This window comes from Castanea sativa, chromosome 12, assembly GCF_040712315.1.
Source record: "Castanea sativa cultivar Marrone di Chiusa Pesio chromosome 12, ASM4071231v1".
Taxonomy (NCBI): Eukaryota; Viridiplantae; Streptophyta; class Magnoliopsida; order Fagales; family Fagaceae; genus Castanea; species Castanea sativa.
The window spans coordinates 11,735,540-11,757,344 of record NC_134024.1 but is presented as its reverse complement, the minus strand read 5'-3'; the positions used below and the strand labels follow the sequence as shown (position 1 = coordinate 11,757,344).

At 32.6% G+C, this 21,805-nt stretch overlaps 1 protein-coding gene, 4 non-coding genes and 1 pseudogene across 5 annotated transcripts; 4 read left to right on the top strand and 2 right to left on the bottom strand.

Annotated features, from left to right (window-relative positions):
• Positions 1–3,465: 3,465 nt before the first annotated feature.
• LOC142619314 (rRNA 2'-O-methyltransferase fibrillarin 1-like) lies at positions 3,466–7,122 on the top strand. Its single transcript, XM_075792374.1, has 6 exons — positions 3,466–3,921; positions 4,391–4,486; positions 4,616–4,693; positions 4,786–4,962; positions 6,505–6,573; positions 6,743–7,122. Exons 1-6 carry the CDS (start codon positions 3,571–3,573, stop codon positions 6,917–6,919), a joined length of 948 nt encoding a protein of 315 aa, XP_075648489.1. The 5' UTR covers positions 3,466–3,570; the 3' UTR covers positions 6,920–7,122.
• LOC142621407 (small nucleolar RNA snoR60) lies at positions 5,136–5,206 on the top strand. The gene has a single exon (XR_012841786.1). It is a non-coding gene; the product is annotated as a small nucleolar RNA snoR60 (small nucleolar RNA).
• LOC142621405 (small nucleolar RNA snoR60) lies at positions 5,642–5,712 on the top strand. Its single transcript, XR_012841784.1, has one exon. It is a non-coding gene; the product is annotated as a small nucleolar RNA snoR60 (small nucleolar RNA).
• Positions 6,193–6,263, top strand: LOC142621408 (small nucleolar RNA snoR60). Its single transcript, XR_012841787.1, has one exon. It is a non-coding gene; the product is annotated as a small nucleolar RNA snoR60 (small nucleolar RNA).
• Positions 7,123–13,590: 6,468 nt separating the features above from the next.
• On the bottom strand, positions 13,591–16,575 carry LOC142621228 (rRNA 2'-O-methyltransferase fibrillarin 1-like; annotated as a pseudogene).
• Positions 16,576–21,158: 4,583 nt separating this feature from the next.
• Positions 21,159–21,242, bottom strand: TRNAL-CAA (transfer RNA leucine (anticodon CAA)). Its single transcript has one exon. It is a non-coding gene; the product is annotated as a tRNA-Leu (tRNA).
• Between the last annotated feature and the right edge of the window lie 563 nt (positions 21,243–21,805).

Sequence of the window (21,805 nt, the reverse complement as noted above, 5' to 3'; positions counted from 1 at the left end):
GGAAATTGAGTGATACTAACCTTTGGTGCACTTTTTAGCGGTGGTGGTTGTGGCCCAAGGGCAGTAAAGAAGCTTGACCGAATGTCTATGGATCAAGTCGATCATGGACAACTCAGATTTAACTTGATAAAAAATTTGTTCATGTTTATTTATTTGTTAATAAATAAGTCAAGTTTGAACTTTAGTTTTAGGTTTGTCAAATAAACAAGTTAAGCCCAAAAAAAAAAAAAAAATTTGTTCATGAACAAGTTCTTGAGCTATTAGACTTGATACAAAACAACTCAAGTATAAACTCATTTAGAAGTTTATATGTATAAACTAAATATAGTCATAACACATATTTTAATAATGACACGGCTAATATAGGACCATTACTCATTGCCTTAATTTTTTTCTTCCTTCTAAACAGACTAAAAATCACTTTAGACTATAGTTACATTTAAAAATTAATTAATTAATTAAGTACGAAATATGATAATATTTTCTTATTCATAATAGTTACAAACAAGTATTTTCTTACTTCTTCACCATCTAATGTAAATGTAAAAATTATATTTTAAATAAAATTTTTGCTAATGTATGCCCTAAAAATACACAATAATTAATTATTTTTTTAAAAAAATTTATCGAGAATTGAAAAAATTTTAACAATTTTTCAATTTTTGAGAAATTTTCAATTTGTTAATCGCTGAAAGGGCAGATAAGGAATGAAGATGAATGAACTATGAAATGGCAATGTCAAATACGACCACAGCAGCCTGTGTGGAAGCTATGCAATTGGCCTGAAATGTTAAGGTAGACAAGGGTGGGCCATCCCCCAACCAAAATATTTTCTATAAACTTTGTAATGTATGTATATTTTGTAATTTTTTTAAATATAAGACTTTAAAATTAATATTTGGCCCCTACAAAAAATAATTGAACAACTAATTGTTGGGCTCCAGAAAATAGTTGTTAAAAACAATAAACTATCCACTTTGTAACAAAGTAGTTGTTAATTTCAAATTTTTAGTTTTTTCCTCTCTTAATTGGTAAGTTTTGGTGGTTGAGTTTAAATAGTAAGTTTTTAATAAAATAAATTTTCTCTCACAGTTATCTTATTTTATTTGGGACTAAGGCTGCGTTTGGTTGGGTGTAAAATATTTTCTGAGTGTAAAATAATTTCAAGTAAAAATATTTTTCGGGAAAGGAAAATATTTTTAGGTGTTTGGTGGCATTTTAAAAAATACTTTGGAAAATATTTTTCAGGTGTTTGGTAACATTCTGAAAATGCAAATCTTCTATTGATTTCTCACATTTTCTCACATTCCAAACAAATTTTATAATAGAAAATTACAATCCATCAAGTTCTAAACAAACAAAAATCAAAACAACACCATGGGCAGATCATTCCGTCAAACTGAGAGAGGGAGGTGAGACAGGGAGGAGGAAGAGAGATTGGTGGGTCACCGATCTCACTGGCGCGATCATGTGCGTCGATCTCGCCCTGCGCGAGCTCGACGGCGCGAGCTCAACGGCAGGGCTTTGGGTTGAGGATGACGATCTTGGCTTCACCGGCGTGATCTGACCAATTCGACGATCTCCCTCTAGCTCTCTCTCTCTCTTTTCTGGTGTAGGTTGTTGCTCTCTCCCTCTCCTTCTTTGTTTTTCAACGAAAAATTCTATTTGAAGGTAAAATAGAAACGGAAGTGATTTTTAGTCTGGGAATGGGTATTTTATGGTCAATGGAAAGTGATTTTTAGTTTGACCAAATTTTCAGTTGTTGCCAAACACCCACAAATGCGTAAAATATTTTCTGGAACTCATTTACTGTCCAACCAAACGCAGTCTAAGTCTTTTTTGTTGTTGTTGTGTATCCAAAAGTTAGGTTCTTTTGGATATACACCACTGTAAATTTCTTTTAAAAAAACTTTCTCTTCTCTCTTCGTGTGTGTGTTAAAAATACTTAGTATTTAAAAAAAAAAAGTCTTTTTTGTTGTTTTTGTTAAATTTCAAATCGTTTGTCAATACTTAATTAGTTAGTTACAAAAAAAATTAAATGAAAAAAAAACTATACTGAGAATATGTAATGTTAGGGAGTGATAATACTTAAAAAACAATTTTTTCTTGGACACACACACACATTCAATTTGGGACTAAGTGTTTTATTTTTGTTGTTTTTGTTAAGTTTTCAATTGTTTTTCAATACTTGATTTAGACTAAAAATGTTAAATGAAACAAAAATAGAGGATAATTTAATGTTAGGGGGGGGGGGGGGGGGTAAATGTAGCGGTGTAAATTTATGCCCCCAAATTAAAATTCTTAACTACGCCCTGAAGGTAGATATCATCACCATGTACAAGTACAACACCACTAGGCAAAATTCTAATTATTATACTTTAAAATTGTCATAAAAAAGACAAACACTTCTGTCAATCATGTATTTATGAGTCCAAATAGATAATCGAGAAAAAGAATATGTACATACCTTTATAACTTAGAAGTAAAGAATAGCATGCTTTATATTTTTAAAATAGGTATTTTAATGGTAATATTTTTCATGACAGTAAGATTGATTCCTAGATTATTGTGCAGCAAGTTTAGAAAAATTAATGATTATTTTATGTTGATATGAATTAACAAGGCGGATTCTAAAAATTTAATTCCTTTTTCTCGATTGTTTAAATATTTTTACTACTTTTATATCACATCTTTGCTTAGTTAAATTATTTTGCTTAGCTTTATTTAATTTCACAACAACCAATTTTTATTAAACTAAAATAGGATTAATTTGGTTAAAGATTTAATTAATTTTCTTTCTATATTTCGTTACAGTTTGTACACTTTTGAATACTTTTAAATTTCACAAGAAGTTTTTTGCACCATTGATGAGGACTGACTTCTATTAAATTGTTGCATGACCATGATGTGATTAGTGGCACAAAAACACTTCCTAAATTTCAATGAGAGATGCTATCTCCACAACATTTTTACAATAAATCATAAGTGGTTAGTTGTTATTGGTTTAAATTTGAACCTAACACTAAGATTATTTTTTTGCCCCAACAATAACAACCACTAACAACCTGCCACTTATGATTTGTTGTAAAAATGTTGTGAAAATGTTGTGGACATATCATTTCTCAATTTCAATTGTTCATTATAAGTATAACTCTTCGAGATTTTTACATCCATCAAAATGATATTGTGATCAACTTTTTTTAACTTGTTGCATATCACCACGTTATTAGTGGCGCAAATTAATTGGTAAATCTTTTTAATGTGGTAACATAGAGATTAATTTTACTTGTATAGTAACCTTCGGGAATTACCTCGTAGGATTGAAGCCCCTAAATTATTTAAAAATAAAAATAGAAAGCCTAGGGGTGTTTTAGTAACTATACAAGAGTTGCCCTTTCGAGGGGAAAAAAAAAAAAAAAAAAAAAAAAACTAAACCCTAACACAAAGAAAACCCTAAACCCTGTCTTCGCTATAAAATAGCCCCAAAAGGCACACATATTCAACATCGCCACTCTCTCGCACTTGGAAAGCACAATAGCCAGTGCTTAGCTCTCATCTCTCGTCGCAGCAATGGGTTTTCCTCGTGGCCGTAGCGGTGGATTCAGGGGAGGCAGAGGTGATGGAGGAGGTAGAGGAGGCAGAGGAGGCAGAGGAGGTGGAGGTGGAAGATTCGGTGACAGAGGAAGTGCCATGAAAGTGCGCGGCGGCGGACGTGGTGGCCGAGGTTTTGGTGGTGGTGGTGGTGGTGGAAGAGGCCGAGGTGGTGGTAGAGGTGGTGGAATGAGAGGTGGAAATAAGGTGGTGGTTGAGCCTCATAGACATGGAGGCGTGTTCATTGCTAAGGGTAAAGAAGATGCTATTGTTACTAAGAATTTGGTCCCTGGTGAAGCTGTCTACAACGAGAAAAGGATCTCTATCCAGGTCAATTTCTATGTGCTTCATGTTTATTCTTTCTGTTCATTGTTGGGTAAATTTACTATCTTTATGGTTTAAAAGTGTGTTTGGATTTAATATTTTTTGATTTGTTGAGGTGGGTATACCTAGAAACGATGAGCTTAGCTGAAAATGTTTTACTTTTTGGACTTTTTGAGCTTATTTTGACGAATGTTTTTGTGTTCATAGTGGTAAATATATTTGTGTTCTAAAGGATCTCTATCAATTAAATGTGCTTGGCATTCATTTTTGTGTTCATTGTTTGGTAAAAATATCATCTTTATGATTTGAAAGAGTGTTTGGATTAACAATTTTCTGATTTGTTCTAAGTGGGCATGTCTAGAAAAAAAAATGAGCTTAGCTAAAAAAGTTAAAATTTTTGGACTTTTTCAGCTTATAGTGGTAGTTATATATTAGTTATGTTTGGGCTTTAAGAATTCTCATTTTGCTTTTACAGAATGAAGATGGAACAAAAGTTGAATACAGGGTTTGGAATCCGTTTCGTTCAAAGTTGGCTGCTGCCATTCTTGGTGGGGTTGATGAAATATGGATTGTGAGTGTGTTTTACTTCTCAATTTCATTTCATTTGTGTACTTCATATGTCTTTGTTTCATTATGATTGTTAAATCTATGAATAATTGAACTCTTTTCCCTATGTTTGTGTTTTGATATCTTAATGAAGAAACCTGGTGCACGGGTGCTTTACCTTGGGGCTGCTTCTGGAACCACAGTCTCTCATGTGTCTGACATTGTTGGTCCTGTGAGTAGTTATTATGAAAAACGTGGTTTTTACATACTTGTTTACTGGAAAGTGTTGCTTAAAGTTAAAAAATGGTTGTATTTTTTTTGTAGACTGGAGTGGTTTATGCAGTGGAATTTTCTCATAGAAGTGGTAGAGACTTGGTTAACATGGCAAAGAAGCGTACTAATGTTATCCCAATCATTGAAGATGCTAGACATCCTTCCAAGTATCGAATGCTGGTTGGCATGGTGGATGTGATATTTTCTGATGTTGCTCAACCAGATCAGGTTTGTTTTCTTAGTCTTCATTCTTTAATGGGAATTTCAGTACATTAATTTCTCATGGGACTTAGAGATATTTTATAATTTTAATTGATTGGTATCTGAATAATACTTTTGTTCTCTCCTAGTTACATAAATTATTTTGATTTATCTTATTTTGTATCTTGTCTGATATCATAATGTATATGATGAGTTACTCGGATTCCCCTTCAAGACATAATGGGTGATGAAAGACCGAGTTTCTGATGCTTTAATTAAGTCAATTCTTGTTTATTGTAATAATAAATTGTCAAATATATTAATTTCTGGTGTTTTTATCTTGTTTTCATCATGAGCTGATGAAGAGTTACTCAGGTTTCACTTCATAATTTGATTTGTGATGAAACTTGAGTTCAGATACTCCAAAGAAGTTTTTTTTTAAGAACTCTCTCTCTCTCTCTCTCTCTATTATACGTACACAATTGGTTTCAATTTTTATTTTTTAATCATTTAATGTTTTTGATTGAATTTCACTTATCTTCCATATTCTACTGAAAGATGATCTTTAGACCCGGGGCAAAGTTTGGGCCTTGTCTATATCATTTAGATGAACATTTATTGCTACATTTTCTTGTACTTGTATTATCTCCTAGTAACTTTTTTTTTTTTTTGAATTATCTCATTTCATATTTTGTCATATATCATAATGCATATGATGAGTTACTCGGATTCCCCTTCAAGACATAATGGGTGATGAGAGACCGAGTTTCTGATGCTTTAATTAAGTCAATTCTTGTTTATTGTAATAATAAATTGTCAAATATATAAATTTCTGGTGTTTTATCTTGTTTGCATCATGAGCTGCGAAGAGTTACTCGGGTTTCACCTCATAATTTTATTTGTGATGAAGCTCGAGTTCAGATACTCCAATGAAGTTCTTTTTTTTTTAAAGAACTCTCTCTCTCTCTCCCTCTCCCTCTCTCTCTCTCTCTCTCTCTCTCTCTCTCTCTCTCTCTCTCTCTCTACTTTATACACGCATAATCTGTTTCAATTTTTATTTTTATTTTTTTTAATCATTTAATATCTTTGATTGAATTTCACTTATCTTCCATATTCTGCTCAAAGATGATCTGTAGACACGGGGCATGGTTTGGGCCTTGTCTATGTCATTTAGATGAATATTTATTGCTGCATTTTCTTTTACTCGTACATAGATTCTTTTACTTTCACTTTTTGTATCTTGTTTTTTATATGATGATGCATATGACGAGTTACTCGGATTCCCCTTCAAGATATCATGGGTGATGCAAGCCCGAGTTTCAGATGCTGTTATTAAGTCATCTCCTTATTTATTGTTATAATATATGCTCAAATATATAATTTTACAATCTATTTATCTTGTTTTCATCATGAGCATATAATGAGTTACTCGGGTTTCCCTTCATGATGTTATACATGATGCCAGCTCAAGTTAAAATACTCTAATGAAGATGATAAGGAAGACCGATATTGCCAATATATCCTTCAGTATGTGCTTTATCTGGTTTTTGCCTTTTACTATCTTTGCAGGCAAGGATTCTAGCTTTGAATGCATCATATTTTCTGAAAGCTGAAGGTCATTTTGTAATTTCAATCAAGGTTTGTATATATGCCTTATCTTATGTTGATGATCTAATTGGACTTATATATTCTACATGACTGACAGAAGCTGTTTTAATAGTCTTTTTATGTCAAATTTAAGACTGTCAAATTTTAAAGTGTAACAAGTAGAAATTTGGTGTTGATGATATCTACCTTAATATTTCAGGCCAACTGCATTGATTCCACACAGCCTGCTGAGGCCGTATTTCAGAGTGAAGTGAATAAGCTAAAGCAGGATCAGTTCAGGCCATCTGAACAAGTTACTCTTGAACCTTATGAGCGTGATCATGCTTGTGTGGTTGGTGGCTACCGTGTTGCCAAAAAATCAAAATCAGCATCCTAGAAGAATGTAGGCCATCTAAATTATGTTGTTCAAAACCAGTGTATTAGCAGTATGTAGGCCATCTAAGTTTTGTTGATCATGTTTATTGCATGTTTGAATTGTGCCTGTTTGTGCACTATGGCATTGGCCTGTTCCTTGTTAAGTGAAGATTATTGGAGAGTACAATTTTGTTAAATGCAATATAGTTCTTATTTTCAGTTAAATTACAAGCCGAAAGCTAAAAGAAATTTGCTTTTCACATATTGAATTGATAAAATTTGACTAAATTCGATTGAACACAAATTTGGGCCAAAAAGAATTGGAACCAATGTCATTTCTATATATTCAATTTCTAAGTTAAGATCAAAGTTCACAATCTCATGCTAATATCGAACTATACAAAAGCTCTATTTTTTTTTTTCATCAAACCGGGTTTTGGTCCAAAAGCAAAATAAACCCATTTCTAGCTTTAGCCAGAAGTCTTTACAAAGTCCCCGCTCTAAGCTTAAGGTTAGACCAGTTGGGCTAACTCAGATCAAGATGTGTTCTTTCCATATTTACAATTTAAACCATTTTAGGGGTTTTTTATTTATATATTGTTTTTATAAATCTTTGCTAGTAAGGATTATATCTCGAGTGAATTGCAATGTCAAGTTGCCGAAGTTGTTTATCATCCTACAAAATAGCTTAAGATACAAATACAATCAATAAGATTTCAATGAAAAAGGTCCGACATTCTAGGCCAGTATGATACTCTGAACTACTGTTTTAAGGCATAAGTATTAGAAACATTGACCAGGAAGACAACATATAAAGCAATAATTGTCCCACGGCTCAATTGTTTTGAAATTCATTATACCCCCCGATCCAAAGGAGCTTGTTTTATGGTGCTAGTCTGGTGAGCTTGTTGAATCTAAATTGCAATAGCTCTAAGACCAGCGCCATTTCGAGCATCGATTGGAGCATCATGTTTCCTTTTGCCCTCTGGAGTCTTTGGCTTCACCGGAACAATATGGCTTTTGATAGAGCTCACAACCCTCAGAACCTGAAAACCGAGGCTTTGGCTAGAGCATCTGAATTCTTTTATCTGGGTATCAATGGGAAACAAATCCTTACCAAGCAGAAAATTCAGGTTCGATGGCAGTGTCCTCCTCCAAATTGGTTCAAGCTGAATACAGACGGCTCCTCCTTGGGCAACCCCGGTTTGGCTGGTGGTGGTGGCCTTATTAGGAACGAGAAGGGTGAATGGGTGAAGGGTTTTGCTCGTGCAATTGGAACCACAACTAGTGTAGCAGCTGAACTATGGGCCCTTAGAGATGGCATAAGATTATGTATTGCTCTCAAGCTCCAAGCTGTGGTGATTGAACTGGATTCCAAGATAGTTGTTGACCTGTTGAAGAAAGAGTTGAACAATTCAAATGATATTGATGTTTTGGTGGCTGACTGTAGGAACAGCCTTAGGAACATTCCCTTGGTAAGTATTCAGCACTGTTATAGAGAGGGGAATAAGTGTGCGGATGCCCTCGCTAGAAGGGGTGCGCTTCTTAGTAAAAAATTTTCCATTTTTCTTCATCCCCCTTCTGATGTAGCTTTTCTGCTCAGCCTTGATGCGGCTGGAACTTTGAATGACCGGTTTATCTCCTCTGTTTTAGAGGCCGGTTAGCTTTTGTTTGCTGAATAAAATTTTCCCTTAAACCAAAAAAAAATAAAAATGGTAGTATTGTAATTTGCAAACCATAAAACTTGAACTTCAATTGGATTGGGCTTTAATTATCGGATAATTCAATGTTAGTCATGACCTTTATCATGCTTGAATCCAATTTCCATCCAATGACAATTTTTGCAAAATTTACGTAGAAATAGCCACCACCCTCTTTTATATCCAATTATTGCGCTAAAAGTCATTAGGGGCAATATAATATCTTCTTCTTTTCTCTAATTTTTGGCTAAATCTAAACAAAACGTGAGACACAGAAAAAATATAATATGTCATTAGGGAGAAAAATCGAATCCAAAGATGGCTTATCAAGTCTAAAAGGAATGTCATCAAATATATGAAGGAACAAGGCATAAATTTGTAGTTGCTAACAAGAGTAAGGAGCTTGGGTACGATGTCTTACTTTTATGGGAAGTCTATCACAACAACTTTCATAGTGGATTTGATTAGTTGAGCTTTGACTGAAAAGCGTTTTTTCTGTAGGTGAACAAATCCTTGTCTTTGTGTGTGTGAGTTGTTCATATGATGATTATTATGTGCTTGACTATCCATGATGCACATTATGTATAAAATTGATTAATTAATTATCTTGACTTAATAATTGAATAAATTATTAAAATTGGTAGTAAGCCATATTAAGGGTCTAAACAAAATTTTCAATTTTAGATTTTGGAATTTAGTTGAACTTTAATTTGGTTTTTGAGAGTTAATTTAGTTGAAATGAAAAATTAAGCTCAATTATGTAAATTGTAATCTTTTGATGAAACTTGGACTTAAATAGTTAATTAAATGATTTTTCTTATAAGGTTTGACAATACTTTTGAACATACCTACTGATGATATCTTTAAGTCCTTAAAACAACAAGGAAGTTCTTAACTATTCAAATTAAAGCTACTTAAAAACCAACCAAGTCTTTTATTTATCGTAAAATGCTGGATTTTTTTTCCCACTGGGTACATATTTTATCTCATTATAGTCTAGATGTTATTTTTTATTTTTCTTTGGCTATGTATTATATCCTTATGAATTTACCATTTGAAAAAATAAAAAAACTTGCATTTATTTTCCTGTTCTTGAATTCATTATTAAGTCTCCAACTTTAGTAAATTCCATCAGCCCATTATTTTGTAATCCAAATATGATTTTACCACGTCTGACGGCTGACATATCACAACATTGCATACAGAAATGGGAAATTTGCTCTTAACATGTTATAATATGTTTGTAAAAAATGTAAATCTTGAGACAGAAATGGGAAATAAATAATCTTTACCCATTTTCAACAATGTCAGCTAAGCGTACAACATACATTCAAACTGGATCTAGTTTGAGGGATAACATGCAGGACCCTTTAAACTTAAACAATTGCAACATGCATATCCAATTACGCAAGATACTGCTAATTCCAGCTATGAAATTTGGTGTATTATAATGCCACACTAAACATGATTCACCAAAAACATTAACATGCAATGTTTAAGGGGATATTAAAAGGGCCAGAATCCATTTCTTACTATAGAACATAGAAGTAGGAGAAGCCAAATAATATGATACCTAAAATCGGAAAATTCTTAGGTACTTTCTCTTCTCACATTCATGGTAGACCCCATCATAAATTTAATGAGTAGACCCTATCATAAATGCAAGAAGAGAGAGCATCATTCTCCATACACTGGAAGTACCTAAAAAGTAAGAATCACTTCCTGAAATCACAGGTTGAACACTGTTAAGAACCATGGTCACACCAAGGAGGATTGCTAGGCGAGAGACAGCTTCTTGTTACTCTGTACTGCTTGTAAATATGACAGCAAAATAGTCTTTAGTTATCAGGATAACAACCATGAAAAAGATCCCAACAAGGAGAGACTGAAAGAGTGTCACATAAACAGAGTATTTGGCAGCTCTTGGATGCCCCAACCCGAGCTCATTGGAAATTCGGACACTGCCACCGGGGAAAGAAGAAAATCAACTATAGAGTAACAAAAAATTTTAAAAAGGGAAGGACAATTACCCAATAAAATAATAAATGTAAGAATGAAAACACAACAAGGATAGACTAAACGCAAACACATACTGTAGCAAGATGCATTCAAACGCACATATTCACATGGGCGCGATTCAAACACAAGCCTTCAAACATCTGACTAATATACCTACAATTCTTTCTGTCACACCAACAATTACTAAATGCAGTGAGCAACATAATTTGTCAAAAATATGAACATCTTCCTTAAAAATATGTATAATTTAAACTATATAATTGTGATTATTGTTAATTGTATCCATGCATATGTACAAAGCTACACAATAGTTTCTACTAATTGTTGGATATTGTATATGGCAGATGAAATGATTTTATTTTTGGTAAAAAATCAAAGTCACAGCCTATGTTTTCAGAAAGGAAAGCAAGGTGCAGAAAAAATCGAAAGACTTTTATCCATAACTAATAAATGATGGAACAAATATGGAAGTGATAAATCTTATTAGAATATGCTAGACAAGTAGGCTCATGAATTAATAATTCACTTAATTTGTATTGATATTATTCTTAGTTGAGAAAGAAAAGAAAATTTTACCAAACATAGTAATCGTGTTAAACTTAATTTTACAGGAAATATTACTGTATGTAGCTGAAGCAGGTTTACATTTGATTTGATTTTTTTTTTTCAAGTGTTGTTATTTTGGTCAATTTTGAATACTAGGAATTCAAATGCATTAGGATTATGATTGTTTCAAGTGAAGAGGGACATTTTGCATCTTCACATTTTGAATTTATATTGATATTTTTTTTTTTTTTGGTACAACGGAGAAATTCATTCAACTAAAGAACATAACCAGAAACAATAGGGGTAGGGCAAAGCCTGGAAAAGCTGTGGCCATAAAGGTCCGAAAGAAATACATCCAAATTGCAGGGGGGGGGGGGGGATTATGATACAAAATATCAGCATCAAGCTTAGTTCCTAGTCTGGCAAGACCATCAACGCATTGGTTAGCCTCAATGTAGCAATGTGTCACCTTAACTTGGGGCACTTGGGAAACTAAAAGCTTGCAATTCACCACAAGAGAGGAGTTAACAGCATTAGTACCTCTAGCTTGATTCATCAAGTCAGTGACTATATTAGCATCTAACCTACTTCAAGCGCATTAATCTGCAGATTTTTACACATAAGTAGCCCATCTCTTAATGCCCATAACTCGGCAAGGAAGCTAGTAGTTGATCCTATATTCCTGGAGAAGGCTCGGATCCAAGCACCAAAGGCATCCCTGATTACTCCCCCCCTCCTCTAGCAGCACCCAGGTTTCCTAATGAGGATCCATTAGTATTCAATTTATACCAAACCCTACTTGGTTTCTCCCATCTGATTCTCTTTTCCACACGGGGGTCTACTGGCAGATGAAGTTTGATCAAATTGTTATTCCTATCTTGCATGCTTTCTTTACAGCATAATTGCTAATCATGATAAGTTTGCATGTGTAATGTGTGGTGTTATTAATAGTTAAATATATATATGGGGAAGTATATATCTTAACTTCTTTTTGTAATCTTTACCGAAAACAATTAGTGGTAGTGCATTTTAGTTTAATTCTGGTTTTTATGATTTTAGAACAATTATTGATACCGCATTTTTTATTTAACTAACTATTCCATGCATTCCACAAATTAGTGACTAATAACTTAATAAGAGCAAAAACAGTGCACTTCAAGCTCTTGAAAAAGTTTAGGGAGGGATCATCAAAATGTACTCATAATTTAATTTAGGAGGGGGAATGCAAGTCATGGAATTACCCCAAGATAGAATCCTTAACATTAACGATTTTAAAAAATAATGGCTTGAATTTGTAAAAAATCGTAGTCGTTCAGCCAGATGGAAAGAACGCGTCTTGGTCTGAGTTGACCCAACTGTTTCTTGCAGGTCCTTGTTCAGGCTTAGAGTTCTTGCTAAGCTTCAAATGTATTTATTTTGCTGTAGGGGCTCAACCAGTTTCAATGGGGATGAGAAAGCTTTTGTACGGGAACTTCGATCTTAACTCAAGAATTGAATAGAGTTGGAATTGCAAAGTTTGAACACTAGTATACAAGTTTTTATCTATTCGGCCCAAATTAGTGTTCAATCCAAATTCAGTCAAATTCTATACATTCAATGTGTTAAATGCAAACTTCTTTAACCGTTCGGCTATCAATATATTGGCCCAACTTGATTTTTTTTTTTTTTTTGAATATAGTATAAGATCAGCCATTACTGAACACAGGGCCAGCCCAACAAACTTTGGAATCAGCCCAACAAAGTTTGAAGCTTAAATATTACTTTGTTATTATTTAAATAATATTTAACTAGTTTTTAATATCATTATTTTTTAAACTTTTTTATCTTGTAATATGTCTTTTTTTTCTTTTCAAAGAAATACTAAAATTATAACAAATTTTACTACAAAAAACTTACTATCGATGTAACAATGAATATGATTAGTGACACTTCAAGAAAGTAATAAAGTATTCAAATGAATGATGTTAGGGATATTATAAATTTTACAAGACTTATAAAAATGTATTACCAATCACAAAAAGTAGTTTAAAAATGCACTTAATAGGTTGTTGACGTCCACAAATCATATTAATTGTCACATCAATTTGTAAAGGTTTTGAAATAAAATCTATTGTATTTCTAGCATTTCTTATATGAATTATTTTTTTATGATTAGTAACACATATTTGTAAGCTCTATTTATTTAAAGTTGTATTATCTTTAGTATTACTAAATTCTTTAAAACTTCATAAAAGAAGAGAAAAAATCTAAAAGTATATATATTTTTCCCCTATATCTCAACCAAAAAAAAAAAAATTTTAATTTTTACCCCAAAATTTAGAGGCCTTTCTCTAGTTGGGCCCTAGGCGATGGCCTAATTGGCCTAGGCCTTGGGCACAAACAGGCAAAAAAAAAAAAAAAGCATTAACATTAGATGGTCTACATTATTCTAGGATGCAGGTTTTGATTTTTTGGGGACACGGTAGCCACCAACCACACAAGCATGATCACGCTCATAAGGTTCAAGAGTAACTTGTTCAGCTGGCCTGAACTGATCCTGCTTTAGCTTATTCACTTCACTCTCAAATACGGCCACAGCAGGCTGTGTGGAATCTATGCAATTGGCCTGAAGCGTTTAAGGTAGATATCATCAACATGTACAAGTACAACACCAAAAGGCGAAATTCTAATTATTGCACTTCTGTCAATCATGTAGTTGTGAGTCCAAATAGATAATCAACATGAGAAAGAATATATACAAACCTTGATGGAAATTACAAAATGACCTTCAGCTTTCAGAAAACATGATGCATTCAAAGCTAGAATCCTTGCCTGCAAAGATAATAAAAGGAAAAATCAGATTAAGTATGAAAGATATGTGAGACATATCAGTTTACATTGTCATCTTTTTGAGGGGGTTCAGTAGTTTTAATTACAACTTTTGGTCATGAAGAAGTATCAACATGAACAATATCTTTGTTTATGTTTCTTCTAGGATCATGGGAGTCTACCACCACCAAGTTTGAATTAAATTTTCCACATTTGGCACCTTGTTGTATACCATGATGCATCTTAAAGATGGAAAATTATCAAAATCAGTTAGAATTTGTAAATATTCAAGTACTCTTTCAAAACTATCGTTGAGAAACAGGACTCATAAGGGTAGTAAATTCATTGAGCATTCCATTTACAGGTGATAATTTTTTAATTATATTAATATCCATCCTAGAAACCATTTTATTATGCAATTGTCAATTTTTCATATATGTGTCTTTAGAATAATAGCCAATTCTTCCTACCGATAGTGTAGGAATAAGTGTTCATCTTTGAGTATAGTAAGCAAATTCAAGTGAAAAATACAAGCAAGAACATTAAATGATAAAAACAAGATAAATTGAATGCCTGTATATGCACAAAAACACACACACACATATAGAGAGAGTAAATTTAAAGCAAAAAAAAAAAAAACCATAAGAATATCTGAACACGAGCTTGAATCACCATACTATCATATGAGAAAACCCGAGTAACTCAATATGTCTTGAAGGAGAATCCAAGTAACTCATTATATGATTCATAATATAAAACAAGACACAAAATGTAAAAAATTAAAATGATCTATGTAACCAGACACATTTGCATATAAAGCTTAAGTTTCTTAACTAAAATATACGTCAAGTAAGATATTTACCATTAAAGAATGAAGACAATGAAAACAAACATAAAATTATGCATCCCAAGTCCAAATGACATATAAAATAGTCAAAAAGAGTTTCAAAAAAGAGCAATCTTTTTTATAGGGACTAACCATGCTAACATGGCAGGGCCACACAACACAACCTATTCTATGTAAATTTGTGAATTAGTTTTCCCAATTTAGACCATTTAATACCTTGAGTATCTCTATTTGATAAAGATATGTGTCACAATTGCAGTGGATAACCTGCTCCCTTAAAAAAACAGATAAAGAACAAACCTGATCCGGTTGAGCAACATCAGAAAATATCACATCCACCATGCCAACCAGCATTCGATACTTGGAAGGATGTCTAGCATCTTCAATGATTGGGATAACATTAGTACGCTTCTTTGCCATGTTAACCAAGTCTCTACCACTTCTATGAGAAAACTCCACTGCATAAACCACTCCAGTCTACAACCAAAGTACAACAATTTTAACTTTAAGCAAGTCTTTCCAATAAAGAAAGCATGTAAAGACCACATATTTCACAATAAATACTCACAGGGACAACACTGTCAGACACGTGAGAGACTGTGGTTCCAGAAGCAGCCCCAAGGTAAAGTACCCGTGCACCAGGTTTCTTCATTTTAGGAAAACAAGTTCAGTTCTTTACAGATTTCTTAAAAAAATAATAATAATAATAATAAAAATCATAATGACGCAAAGACATATACATGCAGTACAAGAATGAAATGAAATTGAGAACTAAAAAGAGACACTCACAATCCATATATTATCAACCCCACCAAGGATGGCAGAAGCAAGCTTTGAACGAAATGGGTTCCAAACCCTGTATTCAACTTTTGTTCCATCTTCATTCTGTAGAAGCAAAATGAGAGTTTGCAGAGTCCAAACATCAATACTAACAAATATATTTACCACTATGTAAACAAAAATAGGCTCAAAAAATCTAAAAAAGTTACTTTTTTTTTTTAAATATTAAAAAAAAGAAGATCAAATATCTCTAGGTATTCCAACTTTCAACAAATCAGCAAAATGTTTTTTTCTTTTCAAATAAAAAAAATCAGCAAAATTTTAATCACCAAACAATGAACACAAAAAGAACCTTTCGAACACAAATATATCTACCACTATGAAAACAAAAATAGTTTGTTTTGCCTTTGCTGATTGCAAATTTAAAAAAATTGGTTTCATCAAAATAAGCTCAAAAGGTTAAAACTTTTTCAGCAAAGCTCATTGTTTTTAGCTTATAAGCTAATCCCATACACACAATATGTATACCTACTTCTATAATTTAACAAATATAAATCCACACACAGTTTTTTAAATCATAAAGACCAAATAATGAACACAAAAATTAAAGGTAAAAAATTGACCTGGACAGAGATCCGTTTCTCGTTGTAGACAGATTCACCAGGGATCAACTTCTTAGTAAGAATAAAATCGTCTTTACCCTTAGAAAGAAACACACCTTCATGCCTATGAGGCTCAATCACCACCTTACTTCCACCTTTCATTCCACCACCTCTACCTCCACCACCACCTCGGCCTCTTCCACCACCACCACCACCACCAAAACCTCGGCCACCACCTCCTCCACCACGCACTTTCATGGCACTTCCTCTGACACCAAACCTTCCTCCTCCTCTGCCTCCTCTGCCTCTTCCTCCTCCATCACCTCTGCCCCTGAATCCACCTGAATCCACCACTACGGCCACGAGGAGGACCCATTGTTGCAACGAGAAAAGAGAGCTAAGCACTGAGTCTTTTCGAGTGCGAGAGTCTGAGGCGGTGTGAATGACCTGTAGTTTTGGGTATTTTTATAACGAACGTAGGAATTAGGGTTTTTCTAAGGATTGAGATCCGCTATTGCACCATGCAATAGCTAGCCACCATGCAATTCCCTTTTAATGTCTGTGATCAAAAGTTAGGAATGCACTTTTAATATCAACCATTATATGGCACTAGTACAACTTATGTGGAATAATGCTCGTGGGCGAGTCGTGAGTGGTAGAGAGGTGATACACCTCTCTACCACTATACACCTCTCTACCACTCACAACTCGCCACGTGGGCGAGTCGTGGCACAAGCATTATTCCATATAAGTTGTGCTAGTGCCACATAAAGTGGCATAACTTGTGCTTGTTGCAGGTGGCTGGTGCTAGAGTCCAAAGGGTGTTGGCTCATCCCTCTTGTCAGCCAAGCAGTTGTGGAAAATACATGTACTAATCAAACTAAGAAACTTAATGTAAGTGGAAGTAGAACTTAATGTTGTTTCGATTTGTTTGTTTTCTATGCTTGGATTGAGATAAAGTGCAATACCATGCAATTCTTATGGAGGGTTGAGATTGATAGTTGCAAAAAATAACTTTCAATCTCAACCAATGATTAAAAAAGTTAAGAAAAAAAATTAAAGTAAAGTAAAAAGTAAAACTTCAAAATGTAAAAGTAAAAGTAAAATCTTTTTGTGAGACATGGTAGGGTGAACTACACCCGGTGCATTACCCTGCATCGGATTCTAATCTTTCTTTGCTTTGCTGCTTGCTTTCTTCTTTTTCTCTTCTTCTTTTTTTTTTCTTTTCTTTTTCTTTTTTTTAGAACTTTCTTTGCTACTAGCTAGGTCATTTTTATATAAAGGTTTTACTAATGCATGATTAATAAACTATTTTAATTTTTTTTTTACGGAAAAATGAAAACTTGTCTAATACTTCTGACAGCTTTTTTTTTATAAAAAAATTTATAAAATTTTTAAAAGTTAAATAATCGATATATGCCCTAAAAACATATATTAACCAACCTTTTAAATAATCATAATACAATTAGTTTTTTTGGAAGGTACAATAATAATTTGTCATGGCTGCATTAAAAAAATTGTGACTTTCAATCTTTTTTTTTTTGGGCTAAATAAATCCATTATATTATATACTTAACTCTTAAGCCCTATTTAAATAGGGTAGCTTTTTTGGGGGGCCAAGAATTGATGGATTGGATGGTTTTTGTTTGATATGGATTAATTTGATTTTATATTGTACTAGTAATTTATTAGCAAGAGAGAGAGAAAAAAATACAAGTGGAGTAAAAGACAATGAGAGCATCTCCAATAGGTTCTCTACAGCCAATTTTGGAGAACAAACACACCAAAAATTCACTCCAACAGCTTCTCTAAAAGCAAAACTTTTTCAAATTTTTTTTGAAGTTGCTACAGTCGTTCTCCTTAAATTTTATAGCAACTCCAAATGAATTTTTCTACTTAAAAAATATTATACAACTCAATAAAAAACAATTCTTTCTCTCTCCTCTCACCACGGCTACAAACATTCACAATGGCTACAAACACAACAATCCTTCCTCTCAAGCATCTCTAAACTCAAGCATAATCAAAATACAAACTCAAAAACATAATCTTAAAATTAATCAAATCATAACAATAAAAGCAAAAAAAGAAAAAAGACACAAGCCATCTAACCCATCTGGGCTGCGTTGGGGAGGAAGATGAGCGGCGGTGGAATGGAAGGCGCAGCATAGAGAGCGGAGCGGAAGGCGCGGTGGAGCGGAACCACCTAACCCATCTGTTCTTTCTCTCTCTACCTCTTTTTCCATTTCTTATTACAGAGAGAGCTAGAGAATGTTTTGGAATCGAGTAGAAAAAGAAACAAAAAGTAGAAAAAGAGAGAGCTGGAGAAAGAAAGAGGGAGGGGGTTTTGGAATCAAGTGGAAAGTAGTGAAAAAAAAAGGAGAGGATGAAGATATATGGGTATACGTGTGTGGTGGAGAAAAAACAAGAGAAAAAAAAATCATATGGATGAAAGAAAGGAAAAATAATATAAAGATTAAGAAATGACAATTTAGAAATGATACCATGATATTTCACAAAATTTTCACAATAAATTTAAGTAACATATTGTTATTAGCTAATATTGGTGAGTAAAAATATAATTTCAATGGTGGATTCAAATTAGAACTAGTAACAACTTTCCATATAAGATTTTGTTATGATTCTTTTGAAAGTATTACAAAAAATATTGTAAGTGTAACCCTTTTTGTTGAAAAATATAATTGTAGAGAATGAATAGAGGAAAAAAAAAAAGAATGAATGAAGAAATAATATTTAAATGAGATGAAAAAATAATAAAAAATTTGTTAGAAGGTATATTTAAAAAAGTGAGTAGGTAAAAGGTAAATATCACTGTTTATTATCCAAACAGTACAAAAATTTAAACAATCTATTGTAGATACTCTGAGAAAGAACTTGTAAAATAAGAACATGCAGATCCCATGCACCTGTCTGCTCTCTACAATTAATACAGCCATCAATCATAGCCGTTTGATATGAATGGAGCTTCTTTGAGATTTCAACCTAGTACGGATAATATCTACATGGGAAATGTTAACTGGCATTATGTTGTGAATGAGTAATTAAGGGGTCTAATTAATTAAAAATTGGAATGAATTTATGAGAAAGGCTAAAAATATGGCTGAAGTAATAAGTGGGACTTAAATTTTTTTAACTCTAGTGGCTCCACACCTTATAATGTCAATAACAAATCTGACATAAAGTAATTTCTTAATGGACACTTTGTGGTGTTTTTGAACACGACACAACTTACATATAGCTCTAAGAACTAATGAACACTAGTTACCATTTTGTCAATAATTACCACCATACACTTTTAGTACGATAGTTACTCTACTATATAAAGTTTTTGTGAAGTGGGGGGAGGGACAAAAGCTGGAGTTTAAGTTTTCAGGAGGAAATTTCAATATATATATATATATATATATATATATATATATACTTAGATTAGACTAGAGGATAATTCATATCTTGTGAAAAAAAAAAACTCAATTAATGACTCCAATGTTATATTTGTGCTTCTTTTTGTGATAGATCTCATCACATGTCGTTTTTTAAACTTTTATAAATGGATAAATAAATAAATAAGCTTCTAAACACAAATATCTCTTCCTCTCCTTTTATATGGGTTTGAGTTAGTTTATTTATTTCAGGGAAAAAAAACATAACATGTCAATTTTGAATTGGCTTTTAAAAGAAAATTTTTGTTCAAAAATTTTAGCTTTTAATTGATTCTATTACAACTGATTATTATTATTATTATTATTTTGTTTTAATTGTAGAGAAATGTTATGTCCACAACATTTTTCACAACAAATCTTAAGTGGCAAATTGTTATTAGTAGTTATGGGAGTAAAAAAGTAATTTAAGTTGTAAATTCAAATTAGAACCAATAACAACTTATCACTTATACTACTTATGAAGTGTTGTGAAAATATTTTAAATGTAACAATTCTTGTAAGGTAAGATAAAATTTAATAGATTATTGAAAAGTAATTTAAGGCTAATATTTTAATGGTTGTTATGAGTGGGAAAAAAGTAATTTAAATTGTGGATTCAAGTTAGAACTAATAACAAATTACTACTTATTAAGTGTTGTAAAAATATTTTGAATATAACAATTCTCTTGTATTATAGGCTAAGATAAAATTTAATGGATTATCGGAATTTGAATATAGTTTTGTATTACAAGTTAATTTTAAATCATTTTTGTGTAATTGATTGGATAGATTTGTGTCTCTCTTTTTTAAGTGCTAGGTCTCATCACATACAATTGTTCAAAAATTGTCAGCATACTATGCAGAAGAAATGATGACTTTGGCTCCAAAAATCAATTAACAACTGTGGTTAAAAAAACAAGGTATTTTTGCTGAAGGGCTTTTTGTTTCTAGCTTTGAGATATTATAAGATTTCAGTGGAAAAATCCCAACATTCTAGTGAACTACAGTTTTAAGGCATAAGTACAGAAGCATTGACCAAGAAGACAACATATAAAACAATAAAAGATGTATATAAATTATAAATATATCAACACACATTAGCCAAAGGATGAGCAGTTTCTTATAGTGAATAGTGATAAATGATCAAATGATTTTTTTTCCTTTTTATTTTGAAATGAAGGTAGAACAAATTAATGTTCAAATGTTAGGGTTGTTCAAATGGTTTTATCCTTTTTTTTTTTTTTTTTTACCAGACACCAGTAGTAAAATAATGGTCCTTCTAAAAAAAAAGTAGTACAATAATGGTGGTAGTGTAACGTGTAAACCATAAAACTTCTATTGGATTGAGCTTTAAATTACCAAGATAATTTAATCAAAGTAAAGACCTTCATTATACTTGAACCCGATTTCCATCCAATGGCAATTTTCCCAGAATTTAGTGGCATGTTCTTTGCCAAAGGATTAGTAAAGTGTAGAAAAAGAAGGGTTGGGGGAAAAAAAATATATAAGAAGAAAAAATTGTCAGAAGTGGGATTTGAACCCACGCCCTCGTTAGAGGACCAGAACTTGAGTCTGGCGCCTTAGACCACTCGGCCATCCTGACCGAGATGTTATCTCTGTGAAGCTTTTGTCACCTAGTATTTAATTTATTTTTATAAAATATCCACCATCAATATATAGTTCCTTCATTTTCCTCATATGTTGGACAGGATTGGAGAAACTAAAGCACATGCCTTCTCAGTCCTCATTCTAAGATCTTACATCACAACTTTTCTCCCTCCATTCAAACATAATGTCTATAATTGATTAAATATCTCATTAATTTTAAAATTGCTTCACTTAAAAATGGCTAGCAGAAATTAATTTAGGGATGTACATTAAACCCAATGATTTGCCGGACACAACCTAATCCAACCCAACATTTTGGATTGGTTTTTCATGGGTTGATAAGTTGAATTGACTTCTAAGTTAATTTGAAACTTGGGTTGGATTAGGTTAGGGTTGTCAATTTTTTAATCCAAGTAACCCTCTCCAAAGCACAATATTAATTTATAAATATACATGTGTATATTTTAAGTTTCTTAATTTGATTTATTTTAGATCATGGGTTTATTTTAAATGTGTTAGTTTAATTTATTTTGATTATTGAGACTCATAGGTGTCTGA